At 39.8% G+C, this 22002-nt stretch overlaps 2 protein-coding genes across 3 annotated transcripts in view; both read right to left on the bottom strand.

The window, feature by feature from the left end:
- Positions 1-14052, bottom strand: part of rassf3 (Ras association domain family member 3) — a 37132-nt gene extending 23080 nt beyond the window's left edge. The window contains exons 1-2 of the mRNA XM_072453865.1: positions 13527-14052; positions 8718-8830 (exon numbers count right to left, since the gene is read on the bottom strand). Coding sequence (XP_072309966.1) covers positions 8718-8830; positions 13527-14052 — 639 coding nt within the window. The remainder of the gene's footprint in view (positions 1-8717; positions 8831-13526) is intronic.
- A 447-nt stretch (positions 14053-14499) lies between these two features.
- Positions 14500-18008, bottom strand: LOC140367342 (apoptosis facilitator Bcl-2-like protein 14). 2 transcript variants are annotated; one of them, XM_072453773.1, is made up of 7 exons: positions 17921-18008; positions 16080-16453; positions 15892-15996; positions 15307-15368; positions 15066-15233; positions 14880-14993; positions 14500-14794 (listed from the first exon to the last, which is right to left on the bottom strand). In XM_072453773.1, the coding sequence occupies exons 2-7, from the start codon at positions 16435-16437 to the stop codon at positions 14756-14758; spliced, it is 846 nt and encodes a 281-aa protein (XP_072309874.1). In that variant the 5' UTR covers positions 16438-16453; positions 17921-18008; the 3' UTR covers positions 14500-14755. The 2 variants fall into 2 exon arrangements, with proteins under 2 accessions (XP_072309874.1, XP_072309873.1); XM_072453772.1 differs by having other exon boundaries at positions 14777-14993.
- Positions 18009-22002: the final 3994 nt, after the last annotated feature.

Here is a 22002-nt window from a genome sequence, read left to right as displayed (position 1 = left end):
ATATTTCTGTCCTTTTGTGGTTAATTTTATGACATTATGAGCAATACTTAAACCTCAACCAAGACATTTACAGGCACAGTTTAGCACAATCCTGATGCATTTAAAATAACGTCTAAATATAGTTTAGAAAAGTGTTCGAGATATTCATTTTTGTCTGCATCGCCCACATCTACTTTTATCCGATCCTCCTCCTTTTGCAGTACTCCCACCGCAAAATAATACAGTGCGTACCTTTGTCTAAAAAAACGATGGGATTATCGTAGCAATGAATGTCTTTTCCAAGATACAAAACAATACAGGGACTCGTGGCCACCACCAAATAATACAGAATGGGATTTTTTAAAAGCTTTTTTTTTTTTTTTAAGTTGCAGCTCTAAACTATAGACATTATTTCCACAAAAAAGAAACACACTTTCATGCAGAAGACAGTAACCCTGCATTGCTCAGAATGAAGGTGTTTGATGATTAGACAGTACTGTTACCACTTTTACCACAAAATTAGAAGCAGGAAAAGGCTGTAATCAAGCCGCCTTTTGGGGCACTGGCTTACAGGTGTTGAATGTCCAAAGTACCAGACTATGCCCTGCCTTAGGCCAACGTAACTGATCTCCCAATTGTAAGAATTGGTCAAAGTATCTCTGCAGGCACTCGCCAGAGCATATGGTGCACAGACTATCTTTTTATATTCTGTACGCCGGTTATTTTGTGTGTGTGTGTGTGTCTTTGTAGCCTGTGTTCCCCCTCCAGGCTCTGTAGTTCATCCTGACAGATAAAACACTTGTAGGTCTTGTGATCAAAGAGGAAGGCTGAGACTCGGTCCTGGTGTATCACATAATCACAGAGAGAGGCAGAGGCTGAGGCTGAGGCATGTGAACGTGAGGCCCGGGCCACAGCTGGGCCAGATGAACCATGGGTAATGAAGTGTGACTGACAAGGACAGATGAGCAAGTTCAATTCACACACAAAAGTGAATCTACGGCGGTAACGAGATATTACGGACGGACATCGGTGCATATATCAATATCAGCCAGTATGCAGAATTTTAAATGTTTATTATCGAAATTGGAAAAAAAATACCAGATTTGTAGAGTTGATATTAATCCTTAGTTACCCCAGTTTCCATGTGTCATATTTATTCCTCAGTGCATCAGAAGTTTTGGTTTGGAATTATTAAAATGGAAAAAGGTGAGCAATGAAGCCACAAAAAGATGTTTATTAATCATCATAAAATAAATCATCAAATTATATTGTCCCGGATATAAAACTTTTTATATTTGTGCTTACGAAAATGTCAAAGTTAATTTGTGAATTTACTCTAACTTTACTTCAATCTGTGCAATAGGTTTTAAAATATTGGTGCAGGTTGTCACGCTCATCTTTATCAACAATAACAACTTTCAAATGGGGACCTCTAAAAAGACATCCCGGCCTCTATTTTGGGTCAGAGGCACAAAAACTAGAGTTATATTTACTAAATTTAGTGCTCAAACAAATGGAAATTGTACATAGTGTCACTAGAAAATCCACTTATTAATATGTAGACATTATTAAATTAATTGGGTGATATTCTTTATTATAAATGGGAGTTTACTTAGTGACTTGGCCCAAAGCCCCTCGCTCCACTGCTCTAGGATGTGAGTTAAAGTACTTTAAACTGATCAGTCATTTCCACATTATTTACATTTCTTGGCAAATTCAAAAAAAGAATTAGCATGGTCCGGCTTTTTTCCTCGCAACTTTAAAAAATGCTTTCTTGAAGATATTTCAGGCAAACAAAGATCAAATTAGTGCATATTCAGGACAGACGTGCAGACCCTAAAAACACATCAATGTAATATTTCACTTTTTAATCAAACATTTTGATCTTGGAAAAAAAAAGACAATTCAAGCAGTGTGACAAGATGCCCCGGTCTCCCCTATAGTACAACATATTTGGATGCAACACATATTCATTGAGAGTTTAAAACACATTTGTGAGACTTCTTGGTCCACAAGGAGCATTTTACTCTGACAACTTAACCTCTTTCCTTGCTTGCTTGAACTCAAACGTAGAGGCTCAGGCAAGTGAGTATGGAGTATTATTAAAAGGCAACACTCAACATTTGCTGGATGTTTTGGTTCGACACAAGTTACTATTTGAGGTCTGTTAGCAGCAGCACACTGTAGAGTTTGCTATGGCTTGCCTGGACACAATTATGAATGGTGTGGATTGTACAGTGAGCTCATACCCAGGGCAGCCCGTATCTGAGGCTGATCACGGACAGGGATAACGACAGGATCCAAGATAAGTGCGCTCACAAATAACCCACAGCCTCCCGCCCTGATAAACATCTGTGTTTTACTCTGAACCCTGTAACACTCTTTTATAACCATAACATTACTCTCTGCACAGATTTATTCAGCAGGACCTTTCATCAAATGTGGGATCAGGTGTAGGGATGTCAAGAGTCAGTTAATGTTGATTACTCAGGGCACAATTGTGAGAAATCATTTTTGTTGAGAATGTTAGAAGAAAAATAAGCCATTTTAATTCAAGCTACACTCCAAACAAGTAAACCTAAATTAAATGTGTTTATCTGGCCGTTTATGTCAATACTTTATAATTCAGAAAGTTTGATTTCATAAAGCTAATCACATACAAGACCTACTGTGACTATTACATTTTTTTTTCGTATTTTTGTCATTTTAATAGTTATCTGGACTATACAGACGCTAACACACATACGAAAATACCTTTTACAACAAACACAGTTGCAATATTAAATCAAAAAGTCAACAATTTGTAATTTTCATCACTGATACACTTAATTTTTAAACCTTCTCTATCTAGAAGCCTTCAGCCACCATAGTTCGAATTTATTTAGTTAACAATGTATTTAAAAAGTCTCACTGTCGACAAAATATTATAAATTACTGACCAGAAGACTAAAATAACTGTCAGTTGCAGCCCTACAACAAGAACAATGGTGAAGGTGATCGATGGTGTAACACAACGTAACACTAACTGGCGGTAGGCACAAATACACTGTGTTCATAAAACAACCCCGTACACCCTGGTCTAGCTGGGACACGCCACAGACTGCATTGGAGATGATGACAACGCGCTGGTGGGTCTAAGCTGCTGGCTGATGTCCAGTACACACACACACGCACACACACACACGCACACACACACACACACACACACACACAGACACACACACACACGCACACACACACAGTCACAGTCACACACACACACACAGTCACACACACACAGTCACAGTCACACACACACACAGACACACACACACAGACACACGCACACACACACAGTCACAGTCACACAGACACACACACAGTCACACACACACATACACACAGTCACACACACACAGACACACGCACACACACAGTCACAGTCACACAGACACACACACACACACAGTCACACACACACACACAGTCACACACACACACACAGTCACACACACACACACACACACACAGTCACACAGTCACACACACACACACACAGTCACACACACACACACAGTCACACACACACACACACAGTCACACACACACACACAGTCACACACACACACACACACACAGTCACACACAGTCACACACACACACACACACAGTCACACAGTCACACACACACACACACACAGTCACACACACACACACACACAGTCACACACACACACACACACAGTCACACACACACACAGTCACAGTCACACAGTCACACACACACACAGTCACAGTCACACAGTCACACACACACAAACACAGTCACACAGTCACACACACACACACACACACAGTCACACAGTCACACAAACACGCGCGAATGATGCGGGAGGAGCTTTTGTCTTTGGTCCAGTTAATCCCAGACAATCCACAAAGATTACACTGTAACTCACAGCGGAGGCTCATCCGGCTCTGCGTTTGACTGCAACAATAAATACAGTACAAGACACAACATGAACTGATGTAGTTATTTGCACTTATTTAGGCTTCATGTTTTGTATTGGGGGCGGGCCTGTTTTGCAACGCTGTCATTCCATTTTGTATTTTTCTAGCTCGCTGCTCATTAATTTGATCCTTAATAGTGTGTCTGGCATGACCTCTGCATCTATTGTGGACCCTTGCTCAGCTCACCTGTGTTGTGTTGTAGAAGAAGATGGGGGAAAATGTAGAATACGATGATTTAAGTAAAGAAAATAAAACTGCCACTTTAATGCTCCCTCATTTCAGTAGGTTTTGGCTTTCTTCGTACCTCGAGTAAACACTCCAGCCAAATTCAGATCAAGTGGCACAAGGTAATAGGATATGGCGATCAGGATTAGAGGTGAGAGATACATTGAAATCTATACTTAAAACTATCAAAAATTAGCTGATTCAAAATAAAATGAACACAAACGTCTTCCAAACCGCGGTATGAAGTGATATCTCTGCTCTCGTGTGGTTTAGTCTATGGTTCATTCATATTTTTGTCAATATAGCGCACCCCAAAATCAACATTATTTAGTATGAAAGATGTAGGAAGAACTGTGTGCGTTCAGCTGTTGCGTTGTAGGAATGACATAAAGAAATAAAGCGTTTCCAATTCAAACAACTTAGCGGCAGGTGTTGGGGTTGTGTTTTTGCTGACGCTCACTTTATTATATATATAGAAACTTTTCCTGCTCAGTTTAATAGTGAGTAGACTTCATATTTCGACCAAAACGCCCAGACTATGTTTCATACAACAAAGAATGGCAATTTATGAAGCTTATCATTCAAAGCTTGGTTCGACAAATAAGGAGAACCGTCAATGCAGCGAAGCAAACACATAAAGTATAACTTTATATAACCAACAACGTGAGAGAATTAACCGTTACTCTGGGGAAAAAGCAGGATAATTGTAACACGCAACTGTAAACAGCCACGTAAAGCTCTTTATGGTGGGTTTCTTGTGTTCGTATTTGTGGGAAAAGTGCTCCTCAGTGGTCCCCGCCTCATCAGTAACTGGGCCAGAGCCTTTTATTGAGCACCGTAAAACCTGGAGGGAAAACACATTAACATTCTTCTTGCTTTAATAATCTATCTGAGCTTTTAATGCGTAATTTCCTCGCCAATGTCAACGTGCAATTCAAGCCATCTTAGGTTTTAGGAGTCCTAAATGTTTACACATTTGATATTAAGATGGAAAAAGGTCAAAGAGAATGAGAGTACATCATCAACGAAATACACTGGTGGAAGAAGTACTCAATTTTGTTACAGATACAGGAGTAAAAGTACCATTTATATTATTATTATTGCGGTACCGTTTATAACAAAGAGTAAAAAGTAAACGTTTTTCACACAGATTTGGAGAAGTGGGGGAGATTTTGATAAAGATTTGTGCAGATTTTTGCTCAACAAAAGTCAGTTCAAATCAATTTCCAAATTTTTCTAGCGAATTTGATGGGTATATTTTTGTTTTATTCAACGCTAGCACAAAATGTCACCATGAACGTGCTAAAAATAACTCCTAAATGAGAAGTACATTCTACTTTTCAATCCAGTTCAAAAATGTAGTAGAAAAGAACTGTCTGTCAATGACTGACAGAAACGAGGCCCTTACTTCCTGTTCACTGGGAAAGACAAACAGAGACTTAAAGCACAATGCGAAGGGACGGAAGATCAACATGGTCAAGCTTGAGAAGAATGTTCACGAGTTTTGGCCGGCTTTTTAATGACCCTAATTAGCACCAGTGGGTCACACGGTGCGATCCTTTACATCAGGGCTTGTGCTGGTGCTATGAGCAAAACTATTACGATGAAAGATGTGAGGCATGAGCTAGTAAAAGACTCTATCTAATCTGCCTCCTGGTAAGCATTATGTAACATGCTTGTATAAATAATGGTCACCTGACGAATGGATTCTGTGGTCTACGCATTATGCCAGTTTCTTCCGGACATACTGATTCCACTGGGACTTGTTTACACATCCAAACAGCCAAAATCCAAAACTATTATCAAAAAGTGTCACTTAACTGACATCTTACTGGTAATATAGTCGCTGGCCTCACAGTCGCTCCAGAAGGTTAAAAATAAAAAAATGTATTCAATAATGTCTGTGGCGTATGTTTATTTTGGCTAAATCTAGTCAATGCTATGGCAATTCAGCAGGGATTTATGCAACATGTATTTACGAAACAGTATCAAAGTAATCAAATATATCGCAATCAAATCAAAATCACTATTTGAATGGTCAGAATAAGCAAACTGGAAAGAACAAATTCTTCCGTCTTTCTATGAGAAATAAAGCTGCAGATTAAACCTTTAAAACATGTTCTGAAATGCATGTCCTGTATTAGTTTATCAGTTCATACTTCAGTCTTTTGCACAATCACCACATCAAAACTAAACTAAACATGGATTGGACATGACCAGGACTAAACCAGGTCTGGAAAAGGACCAAACCAAGACTACATTTGAACGCAACCAGAGTTAAAACTAGGGCCAAAGAAAGACAATGTGAACGTGCCTCTGACAGGTCGGACGACTCATCGAACTAAAATGCAGTTAAGATAAATATATTTAGAATTTTGCTAGAATTAAAAAAATTCTATCTCAGAATAGCTATTTTGTTTATAATTGATGACATCACACAAGCAAACACTGGGCAAAAAGTCATCTAATGTCACAATTGTTTTTATTCAACAAATAAAAATATGTGAGATTAACTTAATTTTGTTGAATTAATATTTAGAACATCAAAAAATGTGTTTCTTTGTGTAAATTATGCATATACTTTGATATGTGATGTCACTTCCTGTAATTTTCTTGCGTTTTTTCATTGTTTTTCTCCATAAGTACCTACTCGATTGGTGTAAAATCATTTATATGTACACCAGGTATATTTACACCAAATAAAGTCAAAATGAGAAAATCGTCATATATCAAATTGTGAAATTAGAACACAGTCTTACAATCGAAACATAAATATCAATCAATCAGTTTGTTACTTCAGTGCTTGTGAGAAAAATGATAATGAGATATTATTTTCAGCGTCATTCGGCCCTAAGCTGTAGTAAATGAAAAAGTGCCAGGCAAATATCCATTTTAGCTGTTAAGGAGACGCTGACGTCCCCATGAACGTTAAGACTAAGTATATTTCAGAGACAGGGCCCCGAGCTGCCTGTCTGTCTGTCCCCTCACATTTCAACAGCAGGGAAACTGAACCTGGTGCTCTGGCCGTGTGCCTGCGGGTCACAGACGCGCCACTGACACAGGTGTGTGTAAATCACATGGTGTCGACAGCCCTGCACAGATTACTCACTGTCACACCACATTCTCCCCAGTCTGTATGTTAACACCAGTGCTACAGTAATGAAATATAAAACAACAAAGAGCGAGGTTGTCTGCACTTTTAAATGTAGAGTTTGTATTAAGTTTTTCTCAAATGTCACTTTTGAATGTGAAAATGTTTTTAGGATTTGTGTGTTGCTACATTTTCACTTTGTGCCAGGTCACCCTTGAAAATTACATCTCGATCTCACCTGGTAAAAAATGAATGAATAAATAAAATAGATAAAATAGATAAAATAAAATAAATAAAATAAATAAAATAAATAAAATAAATAAAATAAATAAAATAAATAAAATAAATAAAATAAATAAAATAAATAAAATAAATAAAATAAATAAAATAAATAAAATAAAATAAATAAAACGTGTATACAATTAAATAAATGTAAAGCCATATCGAATCTAGAAATTACGGCAGCTACAATATTGTCATTTTATTATATATAGTTGTTTCAGTAGTAACACACGTTGTATATGTTTGCGTGCTAAAAAAAACAACAATGTGGTATTTTCTATTCAAATAATTAGGCTTTCCTACATAACTTATCTGTACCTAAGTCTACTTTATGAATTACCACTGGATTTTCAGCAAAATCCAAGCCACACAGCAATACACTGTCTGCATGGTCTGAAAAGTGCTGAGCTAATCCTGTGCATGTTCAGCAGAGAAACCACATCAGTGTTTGGAGAGAGGTTTCACTCAGCAGTCTGTAAAATATTACAACCAGAACCACAAAATATTCCCACAAAGTACAGTTCAGACCACAGGCTTCTATTCACTCAAACACAGATCTCTTAATGCGTATATTTCACTTTCAATACCTCACAACAGAATGCTATTGTCACAAGGCCACCATAACGATTACGTACAAACAGAGCACAGGGCGTTAACCACGTTTTCACACATTTATCAATATACTTTTACTTTTATTATTATTATTATTATTATTATTATTATTATTATTATTAAACTCCCCCCACTGTGAACCTCCACAACAAAAGGAAACCAGCAGAAACATGTGACTTTATTGCCCTCTAGTGGTGAAAGCACAGAATTAATAGATTCTCTCCCATTCTTACCACTGGTAAAAAATAAATATGAAGTTTAAAGGTGGTGTTATCTTACTTGATATGATAAATTATATATATATATATATATATATATATATATATATATATATATATATATATATATATATAATTTATCGTATCAAGTAAGATGAAATTTCCCCATGTGGGACAATAAAGGAATATCTTATCTTATAACACCACCTATATATATGTGTGTGTATATGTGTGTTGGAACAAAAGTACATTTTAAGTTGTTTTGCTCATATTAAAGTGCAACTGCTCAATAAAGTCATGAAAATGTCAGAGATTGTACTCACATGCTCTGGTGTGTTGTTGTTGTTGACTGGGTCCGGGCTTAAGGGCGAAAGCACAGCATTACAGTCCAATGACACTCGGTCGCGACAAGCAGCATGACAGGCGTACTTGCAACCTGCAGCAAAATATGGAACAAGACCATTATACAGAGCAGAGCATGTGGACTGCGGTTGTAACGTATATGCAAATGAACGCTTGATATCAGCGTCTGACAGCCAACAAATGCACCATCAGAGAGTAGGCAAAACAACAGTGCACGTATGTGATATGAAAGAATAATAGACCAACTTTGGACCAAATGGAACTTTTATTTTCATTTAAATATGCCGTGATTCTGTTTGTATTTATGTTTAGTTGATGTCTACATGGGTTTTTCTTTTAATTTGTACTGTGTGGTTGTTTCGTGCTTTGTTCTATATGTGTTCTGTTCTATTTGTTTGTGTATCAAATTGGAAAAATTTGAAAATACATTTGTTTAATTACGTCAGATTAAAAGCAACACAATCACAGGCTGGTAGCAATCCATAAATGTTGTAAATATTTCTACTTTGATCAAATATAGAAAATGTAATTGCTAAAAAATATCAACACTATTATGATATAGATTTTTGGGGTGTGAGTGTGTGTGTGTGAGTGGGGTATATAAAGAAATGTATGTAATGAATTTTAGGAGACCCCAGGAAGAATAGCAACTGGTTTGCAGGAGCTAATGGGGATCTTAATAAACTAAACTAAACGAAACTAAACTAAACTAAACTAAACTAAACTATTTTTGCTAAATGTATACTACTCATTAAGCTTTTAAATATGAAACTTTTTATCAATTATATGTCAAAATCTCAGCTGCCTTTGTTTTCCAGTAAATACATCACCCACCCATATATTTCTAATTAACAGTAATAAACTAACACACACCTTGCGTGAAAGTATAAAATAAATAAAATCCTTAAAATAAAAATGCTTGCTGTTCAAACCCGCTCAAAATAAATAATTAAATCGTACACAAGTCCTCTGCTCTCACCTACTGGCCTCTTTCTCATCATCTGCTGCTCAAGTTTGTCCGACAGTTTGCACATGGCGACACCCATACTGCTACAGCCTCACAGGTCCATTGTTGTTGTTTTGGTCCTGTTCCTAGACTTGTTATCCTCGTCAGATGCTCATTTGCTTAGTGCCCCAGCTCCCCGTCTGCCTGTATCTCCTCTGCTGGTGTTGTTGTGCTGAGTGTGTGTGATTTGACAGTCAAATGGAGGCCAGTGTCATGGACAGACAGTAGTTGGTTGGTGGACGGAGCACAGTGGATGCAGATTGCTGACTAGGTCTCTCTCTCTCTCGCTCTTGTTCTGATGTGCCGCTCATCCTAGTGTGACTTGTGGGGATTTAATTGTGTTTTTAACGCCGGTCATCTGTCTGCTCTAGTAAAAACAGAGCCAAAATAACAAACAGATCTTCCTGTGTCCCAGTTTAGGCGAATAAAACTTTTTAGGAAACACTGATCTATTTTTTTGTTTTGTTTTTTAACTCTTAACACTAACAGTAGTAATATATTGTGGCCAATCTGTATTCAGCTTAATAAAGTATAATACATACATTTTTTAATGGATTCAATGGCTTGAGCGTTATTATTTAATCATTTTCAATCACAGGGATGTTGTGCTGTTTTATTCTTTGTTCAATGACAATACAATATTATTACTTGATGTTGTTGTGTCGGTATGTTTCCAAGAGTCAGGCTAAATGCTCCTGTCGCTAATATTTCCCTATAACTCTAATATTTTTGCATATTTTAAAGGAATGCTACGTAGGGATACATATTAGACTCTGACTAAAAACAAACACTTCTCTGTTCAGCTGCATAAAGGTCACAGGTCGCAGACAAAAACCCTCTCATAGACCTATTTTGTCTCAACTGTTGAAGACTTTTAGCACGAAGTATCTAATCAAGTGAGTGTGCACAGACAGAGACAATGAGGCTACAGCTCCTTTAGCGTTCACCTGCTAAAACACACCGAGCCCTGAACAGCTGCTCTGTCTCACTCGGCTCTACAAATGTCCAGCGTGCAGTGCGGCCGCTCTGACCCACACTCTTCACTTTGCATGTTTTGTTCTCATGGGTCAAAAGGTAGACAAGGCATTGTGATGGATGCATTGACCAGGAACAAAAAAAGTGGTATTGTGGGTATTGAAAAAGAAGCATTACAATATCTCCTTTACCACTAACCATGAGCCAAACTTGCACTTTTCACATTTCTATCCAAATGTAAAGCATAGAGGAAAAACCCTTGTAGTCCTAAGTCTAACGATCTAATTTAGCGTCAAATAAATCATTCTGGAATTAATCAGGAAGAGTTTGTGATCAAAAACAGGAAATGAAAAGCAAATGTTAAGTGCACAAAATTTGAATAGGCCTTTTATGGACTTTTCCTTAACTTTATAACAAGTTCCCCAAACTTTTTTTTGAGACTTAGTGTCTGTCAGTCCATTCCTCCAACAGCAGCTTTACTCCTCCTTATCTCCTTATATCTACCAAAGAAATCTAAGCAGAATTTGAAAGATACATTTTCTGTGTGAATAGCTTGTTAACATGTACAGTAAGATTTTGACAGTAGGCCAAAAATCTACAGAGTCTCAGCTTCACAAAGAGCCCAGGTATCCGTTTATACTCCAAAGGGTTCAGAAACAGCTTCAGTTTTAATTGGTAGTCCTTTCAGTGGGGCGTTTTAGGGGAAAATAGCTCTAATGATGAGGGGTTTCTGGTTTTGGGTGAGCACAAAGACTACAGACCACTTTCAGCTACATTTAAAATGTGCCAAAACTAAATTTCAGAACACATTGAACACATAACAAAAAGACCGTTCCTTTGTCACTCACCAGACTTCCTCCACAACCGATTGATCTCCATTCTCCTGGAGCCGCGCGTCAATTTTGGAAACCAATAGAAAAAGACAGACATCCTTCTAAGAGTCCGCCCAAAAGTTTTTGCGAAGCCCATTATTCTGCAACTCTCTAGACATTAATCCATGCGCTTAGAGTTGTTTCCAAAAACACTTGATGTGTGTCTGAGGGGAGCACAATAGGCCTCTTGACTGTAGATGTCCATAATGTCCTCAGCTTAAGTCTAAAGTGTAGCTTCCCTTGTGAGCTTTGACCCTCTTTGTGAGAGTGGGTGAGCTACACAGGGCATTCTGTGTCTTTTGGAGACAAACTGTCAGAGCCTCTGAACAAACAGAGAGGGCAGCTGACACACTGCAGTGGGCACAGAACTACACACAGCGGCTGCTCTCTGTCAACAGCCATAAATCAGTCTCATTATCGAAGCTATGATTGTAGTCAAATGGGCTATAAGGATTTCTATCAGGTTGTGCCATCAACTAGCTCCTTAGTGATTTTACTGCAGAATATCTATCAAGCTATTGATGTAATTATAATGCCTTTACATTTGTATTGTGGTGCAATATTGTTGTCATTACTCATTCACCTGGTGATGGTAAGCTACTTCTGTAGCCACAGCTGCCCTGGGGTAGACTGACGGAAGCAAGACTGCCAGTCTGTGCCATTGGCCCCTCCTCAATCCCTAGTCACTCACACACAGGCAAGGTCAGCCTTTTACAAGGACAAACCATTTTACGATTACTGTTACCTAGAAACATTTCTAGAAGACTATATAAGGCTGGACTGGTGTTATTCTTGTATTTGAGTTTTAAGTTGTCTTAAAACTCCTCAAATGTGTTATTTCCAGAGTGGGACGAAAGTTAATTGCTTATTATTTATTGTATGCAGCACTAGTCAGACACACAAACACAATGCAATGGTTCAGTCCAGGACAGGTCTCAGTTACTTCAGCTTTTACGACCCCCAGGGATGTGCCGTCCCTCAAGAGCCCAGGAACGAGTCAACTCTGCTGCTGTGCCTCACTGCTTCAGACGTGACTGTTCTAGGAGTTTAATAAGTGAACCAGTGGTAAAGGCATGTCTCAAGGATAAAAGCAAAGTCCCTTCAGAAAGTTTGTTTTGTGTGTTATTCTGAGGAGTGATAACTCATTGTTGACATTAATAGGATCCAAGACGCTTCCTGAGCAGCATTAAACCACAAAAGCCCCTTTTAAATAAGAAGAATTAGGCCCGTGTATAAACTGCAGCCAGCCTTGTAATGCTGGAGCCAGAGTGAACTTCTATTGTTGACAAGAGGATTTAAGGAGAGTCATGTGTAATAGCACAATTGAACAAAAATCAAACTTTTTGTTGTTGTTTGTGTACACATTATATTACCTATTGTTACTTTTAGCCAATTTTGAATAACATAATAAAACATACAGGATATATTTTTGCTTAATAATGAACTGAACTGTCTTCTAGGCGTTTGTCTAGTTGTTTCCAGCAGCTCATTGAAGTTAAAGTTTAGTAGTTTTACTTATTGTATTGGCTGCTAAGCCTTCTGACGTCTGAATGTTTCGTGTGTGAATACTCCTGACATTGTTCATCTCAGAGTGATCAGGAGGAGGCTGGCTCTGGTTTCCTTGTCAACAGTACACTTGGACCAGTTCGTTTACATACCAACAGCATTCCTGCCACTTTTCAGAGCCGTGCCTATTAATATCCTCACCTTTTGACTCACTTTGAGTAACAACTGAGGTTGTTCCACGGGACAAATGGTGTATCTGGTCTATATATTTCATTTTCACGTGTGTGAGTCCAATAGGCCTCACAAAAACTGACCTTTACATAAATGAAATAGCCAATAACAGTGTTAAAGTGTAGGTGATGGCCTTTGGAGACAATAAACAGAGCCATATCCCGCCTCATGTAACTAACCTGCACAGGTAAGTCCACTTTGTAACATGTACTGGCAGCAGACATCACACCAGGAGCCCAACCCAATGGCCCTGAACACATGCCCCTCTCCGGACTCCTCTTTGACCCGAGGGTCTCTCTCCTCGGTAAAGATGGTCCTCACGTCCGGGGGTCTAAAGCCCTTTTTCCGGTTCCTCGGTGGTCCTCCCGCCAGAAGCCCGTCGTTGCCTTCAGGGGCCTCTCTCTGCGCCCCTGCCCTGCGCTCCGAGGGGCTGTGTAAACGGTCTTGAGCTGTCCCCTCTGAGGGCCCCCCGCGGTGCCATTCCAGGATGTCCATTTTGGCTTGAGGGGACAGGTGTCTCCGCACGACCGCTTTCCCGTCCTTGGACACGCGCATCCTGCTGTCCGGCGGTGGCCACGTTAGCTCCGGTGCCTCCGTGACGGTCGCCCGGCTGGTGATGTTCACGGGCTGCACACCTAACGGGGCGTCACCGGACAGCGCCGCCCGGGGCACGCATTTCCGACCTTGATGCACAACGTTAAACATTACGCACGCTCCGCTGCGCCTACTACCGACTCAGTCAAACGTGAGTCTGCGGACACGACGCGCCATTTGTGCTCGTAAAGACCTGAAGTGAGTCAAGAAGCGGCACGAAACGGGTTCAGGCTCATTTCATGTCAGGTAATGACGCTGACTTTACCTGACTCTCATTCCATCACCTGCAGGAATGTGTGATAGGATCCAACGTCACAAAAGATGAGAGAAAAGACAAGATAATCTGATGAAAATGGTGATCATACAATACAATGTGTCTTGGTGAAGAAGTCTTGCATGATTGTCACGATTGTACCCGTGACATTTAACTTAATAGGTGTGAATTGATCTGCAATTGTTGGTTGCTCCAATATCTTGAATAATATCCAGGCAATGCAATATTTACAACAAATAAATAAGACAGGCCGTCATGTTGATGAAAAAGGTTTTATTTATTGACAAAGTACAGTTTTTATAGGCCAAGTCCGATTAGCCTCAGAAAGAAGTCTCATCACATAACACTTTACAAAAGGTGCAAATGAAATATTTAAGGATCCTGAGAATGTAAACTTTTAATTAATACATTGCCTATTTGAAGGTGAATATGCTTCATTCAAGTAAGCAGTTACATGTTGTGGCACATTCTGTAGTTTGCCTAAAGTTCATGTGGCTGGTGGGTCCCTGAGTCAGGTTTAAACAGAGACACGAGGGCTACTCAGTGGACTTCATCTTCGTCACTGTCGAAAGCTTTCTCCTGAAAACAATAAATATACAAGAGTTCAATAATCATGCAGTATAGGAATAGACCAGATTATCTTAAAGCTTGGAGTGTCACTTACATAACCGCCCTGTTGCTCTGCCCAGGACGAAAAGTGAACATTTAAGAATCTGGCTCCATTGACCATGAGTCGGTTCATTGGCAGTGTGTCCAAAACAGACAAACGTGTGGTGGCCTGTGGGTGATAAACACACACTTACTTGTGTACAAAATACAAGTTAATTCAGTACATTTAGCATTTTCCTACCTCACAGGCGACAGCAATTTGTGTCTTGAGTGACTCTTTTGGACCAAGACTATCAGCGTTAGTACGCCGATAGTCCATGAGGCCCATTCTTGAGAAGAGGGATAATATTACTCTTTCAAAGAAGTTATAGTCTCTCAGAAGGTCAGAAATATTTGTGTCTTTAAGTTCCTGTAAATACATAAATGAAATAAATAAAGTGCATAGTGAATCTGAATTCAGGCAGTAGGTAAGTGCATCTTACCCTCTCGTACAATCTGTCTCCAGCGTCCCGCAGCAGCAAACCAATCACTTTCTCCACCTCATCTGTCACAAAATAATCAAACGACAAAAACAACTCCTTTAGGTTGAGAATTCTGTGCTTTTAAAAAGGAAAAGGAATTTTACTAACAGCAAATCAGGTTCTGAGTATTTTTTTAACAAATCAGAACCCGTAGGCCTTATTATTCAGTCTCACACACATTCGGTAGATGGATATATTTATGTTAAAAATATTGCAGAATGTCCACAAACAAGCAATCAGTAGATAGAGAAGAGATAGAGATAGGAGAAAGTATCTATATCTCCTAAATAATCCAGGTCTGTGGATATGTCTTCATATCAGCGGCCAGGCCAGTAATGACAAAGAAATAACCGTAAACCAGCTTGAATCCCCTGCATTTGGACAGTTTATCAAATCTACTACTGAAACCTCAATTAAAAACTATGTCCAGTTAAAATGTCACTGTGATTCCACCAGTAAGTCACACTTTACACTGCATTAGAAGCAGTACTTGAGTTCAGGTTTAGACAACTCAGACATGTTGCTTAGCTGGTGTTTTGAACTCACCTTCTGGTGCATCGGATTCTAATTCTGGAGGAACAAACAGGACTTCAGGAAAGATTTCGGCCAGTCGACTTGCAACATTTTCCAAATCTTCTTCCTCCTTCCATCCTGGGAAATCACAGTTTACACCGAGTCGTTATTTTGCTCAAATTTCCAAACATCACTGTGGTTGACCTACAGGAAGTACTCACCACTTCTGTCTGTGCGCTCGTCACCGTAACACGGAGTGGAGATCTCGTCTTTGGACTGTGGTTTTAAACACATCAGAACTTTGGGGAAATGTCTCCATATTTTCTTTTTCTTCTTTTTCTCTACAGTGATCCCTTCAGTCTGCGTGGATGGAGAACCACGGGCATCATTATCTTTAGGTGTACCGGTACTTGCATCGTCCTGTTCTGAGGTTGTCTGCTTGGGCCTCCGCCTCTGTGCGTAGGCCATGAGAATCCGAAGCTCCACCATGTCTTCAGTGCTCTCCGAGTTGGAGGTGCCGTTTTTTGTCCCATGTTGGGCATTGAAGGGATCATGGATCTCTATATGTCCGTTAGCCATGTTTCACTGTCGACAGCTGAGAACAGAAGAGCAGAGGCCGATACAATTACTGAAGTTCATTTGTTCTGGAAAAAATCCACTCATGACAACTTTTTTAAATGTATTTATTAGGGCTGGGCAAGTTAACGCGTTATTATCGCGTTAACTCATCACTTATTTAACGCGATCAATTATTTTAATGCGCGTTAACGCAGGTCGGATTCCCCTGGTCCGCACCAGTTCTAAAGCCTCGTACAAACCACTGCGCCCGACGCAGAATTTAAGCGCGTGTACATTAGAAAGACAACGCACCGGACGCATGTTCTCGACTCATGTCCGTAGAATACACTCAGCAGCAGACGTGCGTCCGAGTCGTCCTGCACATGCTCAGTGGAGGAGTTGTGCTGCTTTTCTCGTGGTGTAAATGGATTTTAATGTTGGACCATGGCTTTGGTTTATTAACTTTACAAAGTCAGCTGTTATAGGCGCCAGCCGAGGCAACCCGCCGGGGGCCCGTGTGAGCAGGTCCCGCCGGGGGCCCGTGTGAGCAGGTCCCGCCGGGGGCCCGTGTGAGCAGGTCCCGCCGGGGGCCCGTGTGAGCAGGTCCCGCGTTGTAGCTGGGGAGATCCGCGAGAAGGGCCCGGCGCGCGTCTTGAAAACTTGAATAATCTGGTGCCTTAGCAACTGGCTTAGTGCAGAGGATTTTTATTTAACTGATTAAGTGTTTGTTTGCACAACTAATGTTATGGTGCTTTAGTGTCAAGTTCTAAGAATGTACAAACTGAACTGAAGTGTTTTCTGGTTTAGGGACATTTGGTACTAGATTGGTTATGCTGCTCCTAGTGTCTAATGTTTAATGAGATTACAATGTTTCTGACGTTACCTCTGAAGTGGCCTGTTCATCTTTAATGATTGTGGCTCAGGATTTTATTATATTAAGATTTTATTAATATTTTATTTAACTGCTACTGAATAAAAATGCTGATGCACTTTACACTTCCTTTGAATTCATTTTGAATTTTGCACGTGAAAATGCAATTAATCGTGATTAATCAGGGAAATAATGTGATTAATCGTGATTAATCAGGGAAATAATGTGATTAATCGCGATTAAAAATTGTAATCGTTGCCCAGCCGTAGTATGTATTGATTTAGAAATCTGACTAGGACAGTAGGGACATAAATGTGGCTTTGATGCCCCCTAGTGGTTTTGTCTGGTTTGTGTTTCAAACTTGAGCCAGATCTATAAGTCTTAAGTGCTGGTTCTTCCTGAACAACCTGACGGCTCATTCCTCTCACACCACAAACCACACACACGAAACATAATAGTCTCAACAATATCTTTATGACTGACTGAACAAGAAAACTTTGATAGTGTCATGAAATCAGCGTTAAACTTCAAAGCTACACCGACAAACAAAAACAAATACGACTCGTTATCAACATGGTTATCAATAAATACCTGGTAAAGAGCTCGAGGAGAAATGAGAAAACATTTACTTACGGGCAAAATAACCGAGAACAAACTTCAGCGGAGTCGGGTGTATTTCTGCTCTTATCTTCTTTCGTCGAGTGTTACTTTCGATCAGCTGTGCCGCTTTGTGCGCAACGTCACGTCACACCTAACGTCATGCCACGCCCAGCGTTATGCCACGCCCACCCAGCGTTATGCCACGCTTACCCAGCGTTATGCCACGCCCAGCAAACGGCTCCAAACTTTGTTTCTGAACATTAACCACAGGATGGACTGTTTGCTGCAGACTTTCTAACAAGTTGTCTAACTTGGGCTGTAAGATTGAATGAAATCTGTTTTAGCATGAGTCGATAAAGAACACCAACAATGTGGTTGGAAATCCCCCAATGGCTCTGTGACTTCAGTTCTTTAACTTCACAGCTGGATGTCAGATCTCTCAAGTGTGTGTTACATAAATGTCACATCCCACAAGAATCCAAACACAAAAGTGTTTTAAAAACTGAAGAAAAAAGTAAAAAAGTGTAAAACTTGTGTTATATCTTGCAGGTAACAGTACTTTTTTCTTCAACTGAATCCAAATGGCAGCCTTTCATATGTTAATTAAATGTACTATTGTTGTTGTATTTACAACATAAAGATGCAAATCTGCATTTGAAGGAAATTCTCTTTGTGGGATATCCACTACAAGTCCTACCGGTTTATGTCATCACTCAAGAACCAGAAACTGTTGAGCATTTGCTCATTCCCTGCAGCATATGAAAGAGAGAGAGAACTGAATTAGTTTTATGTTTTAAAATAATAAACAGCAATTCCATCTGCTGAATCTTTTCACATCCAGTCCAAAAATCATATAAGGCTTTAGGTACTTACTTAGGCAAGTTTATTTGTAGAGCACATTTCATACACAAGGCAATTCAAAGTGCTTCACACAGCAGGAAAAATGCATTCAAATCACAAAGAAATTAGAGAAATACAATACAATTAACTAAATTAAAAATTATCAATCCAACTGATTTTCTAAACTAATAAAATCACAAACAAAAGAGAAGAGTGCAAAGATAAAAAAACTAAATTAAAAATTATCAATCCAACTGATTTTCTAAACTAATAAAATCACAGACAAAAGGGAAGAGTGCAAAGAAAAAATCTTAGATTTGAACATTGTCAGAGTAGAAGCCTGTCTCACATCTTCAGGAAGACTGTTCCAGATTTTAGCTGCATAAAACTGAAACGCAGATTCCCCATGTTTTGTCCTGACTCTGGGCACCAGCAGGAGGCCGGTCCCTGAGGTCCTCAGAGTCCGAGATGGTTCATATGGCACTAACATATCCAAGATGTACTTTGGTGCTAGGCCATGGAGAGACTTGTACACAAGCAGAGCTGCTTTAAAGTCTATTCTCTGAGCCACAGGAGCCAGTGCAGAGACCTGAGAACAGGACTAATGTGATGGTACTTCCTGGTTCTAGTCAGGACCCGAGCAGCAGCGTTCTGGATGTACTGCAGCTGTTTTACAGCTCGTTTGGAGAGACCAGTGAGCGGCCGTTACAGTAGTCTAATCTACTGGAGACAAACGCGTGGATAAGTCTCTCTAAATCTGGTTTTGACACTATATTTTTGATTTTGGCAATGTTTTTTAGATGGTAAAAAGCTGCTGATGTTATTGATTTGACGTGGCTATTAAAGTTCAAGTCTGAGTCCATTATTACCCCCAGATTTCTAATTTGGTTTGTAGGTTTTAGAGCGAGACTCTGGAGGTGACCGCTAACACTTTCTCTTTGTTTCTGTGGGCCAAAAACGATTATTTCAGTCTTGTCTGAGTTCAGCTGGAGAAAGTTGTTTTGCATCCACAAACTGATCTGTTGGATGCAGTGACAGAGTGAATCTACTGGTCCATAGTCACCTGCCGACAGTGAAACATAGATCTGAGTGTCGTCTGCATAATTGTGATAAGACACATTTTCACTGCGTATCAACTGACCCAACGGCAGCATGTAGAGGTTGAACAGAAGGGGACCCAGGACTGACCCTTGGGGCACTCCACAGGTCAGGGTCATGTGGTCTGAGACACAGCTACCAATTTCAACAAAGTACTTCCTGTCTTCCAGATAGGACCTTAACCAGTTTAGGGCAGTGCCAGTGATGCCCACCCAGTCCTCTAGTCTCTGTAAGAGGATCCCATGATCGACAGTGTCAAAAGCAGCACTCAGATCTAACAGAATTAAGACTGAGGCTTTGCCCGTGTCAGTGTTCAGGTGGATGTCATTTGTCACCTTGACAAGAGTAGTCTCAGTGCTGTGATGAGGTCTAAAACCTGACTGAAAAACATCAAATGAGTTGTTTATTAAGAGGAAATCTGTGAGCTGTTGGTAAACAACCTTTTCAAGGACTTTGCCCCAAAATGGCAGATTAGAGATGGGCCGGTAATGACTCAGTACTGCGGCATCAAGACTGCTCTTCTTTAGGAGAGGCTTTATGACTGCAGTTTTCAAAGACATTGGGAATGTTCCAGATTGAAGCGACATGTTAACTATGTGAGTGAGTGGTGCTAACAAACTGTTCAGCACAGACTTTAGACATTTGGTGGGTAACACATCAAGGCAGCATGTAGATGAACTCAGACTGGTGATGATCTCATGGACAGTTTTGTCAGTTACTGGTGCAAAGTGAGTTAGCTCTAAGTGTCTTGGTGGTTTTAGGGTAATTTTTTGCATTGTGGGATTTATAGCATTTTTAATGCCCTGAACTTTGTCATTAAAGAATAATGCAAACTCATTACACTTGGATGTGGAAATGAGTTCTAACGGCAGCTGAGCTGGAGGGTTTGTTAATCTGTTTACTGTGGCAAACAGGACACGCGAGTTGTTACTGCAGCTTCCAATTATTTCAGAAAAATATCTTTCCCTAGTTCTACATAAGATTAGGTTGTACATGTTCAGCTTTTCTTTGTAAATCTCTTTTTGAACCCGGAGCTTTGACTTGCGCCATTTCCGTTCGGCCCTGCGGCACTCCCTTTTCTGTGCCCTGACCGAATCATCATTTCTCCATGGCGCCTTCTGCTTATTATTAACCATTTTAGCTTTTATAGGGGCGATGGTGTCCAGAACATTCAAAACACTAGATGTAACAGAGTTCAACAAATCATTTACATTAGAACATGAGACATTTTCAAAGTTTATCATTTCCATAAACAGTGCACCTGTGCCATCACTTATGTGTCTCCTCTGAACAACTGCAGGACCAACCGGAGGTTTGGGAGAAACAGACAGGTCAAAGAAGACACAGAAATGATCAGACAGAGCAACATCGATCACATTAACATTTGAAATATTTACCCCCTTTGTAATTATGAGATCTAGAGTGTGTCCTTTGCTGTGGGTGGGGCCTCTCACATGCTGAGTAAGACTGAAGGTTTCAAGGACAGCATCAAGCTCTTTAGCGTTTCTGTCACAAATATTATCAACATGCACATTGAAATCACCTGTAATGACCAAACCATCAAAGTCTGTGCATATGACTGAAAGCATCTCAGTAAAATCATCAATAAAACTTTGGCAGTGCTGGGGAGGCTTGTATAAAACAATGAAGAGAATGGATGGAGACCGTTTTAGCTCCATTTTAAAGGATACATACTCAAATGATGAAAACACCCCAAAAGACAACCTGCGGGTAATTATTTCATCTCTAAAGACAGCACAGACTCCACCCCCTTTTTTGTTTTCTCGTGTTTCAGATTCAAACTTAAAGTTGGGTGGAGCAGATTCTATCAGAACTACATTTCCTGTGTTTTTGTCAAGCCATGTTTCAGTTAAAAACATAAAATCAAGATTATAAGAAGAAATAAAATTATTAATTAAGAGAGATTTGTTACATAAGGATCTGACATTTAGCACAGCAAGTTTCAGACTAGTTTCAGTGAGACTGGGCTTTATCTTTTCACAGGGAATATTAATCACATTTCTCAGATTGGGCCTGACTCGCATTTTGTTTTTCCATCTGTGTGATGATGTGGCTATAGAAATAGCACTAGGGGGGGCTCTTTTTACATAGGGCCCCGGGTTGGTTTGATTTTTAATGTGACAATAAGTCCCGGCAACGCTGAGACCCAGTGCATC

The sequence above is a fragment of the Eucyclogobius newberryi genome, unplaced genomic scaffold (genome assembly GCF_026437365.1).
Source record: "Eucyclogobius newberryi isolate DKJ021-1_F unplaced genomic scaffold, fEucNew1.0.hap1 SCAF_2, whole genome shotgun sequence".
NCBI lineage: Eukaryota > Metazoa > Chordata > Actinopteri > Gobiiformes > Gobiidae > Eucyclogobius > Eucyclogobius newberryi.
This window is presented reverse-complemented; position numbering and strand designations above follow the sequence as displayed.

Coding starts and splice junctions, on each gene's coding strand:
- LOC140367342 (XM_072453772.1), bottom strand. CDS start 16,437: ATGGCTAACGGACATATAGAGATCCATGATCCCTTCAATGCCCAACAT. Junction 15,997..16,079: donor CGAGCGCACAGACAGAAGTG/GTGAGTACTTCC, acceptor GTGATTTCCCAG/GATGGAAGGAGGAAGAAGAT. Junction 15,234..15,306: donor GAGACAGATTGTACGAGAGG/GTAAGATGCACT, acceptor ATGTATTTACAG/GAACTTAAAGACACAAATAT.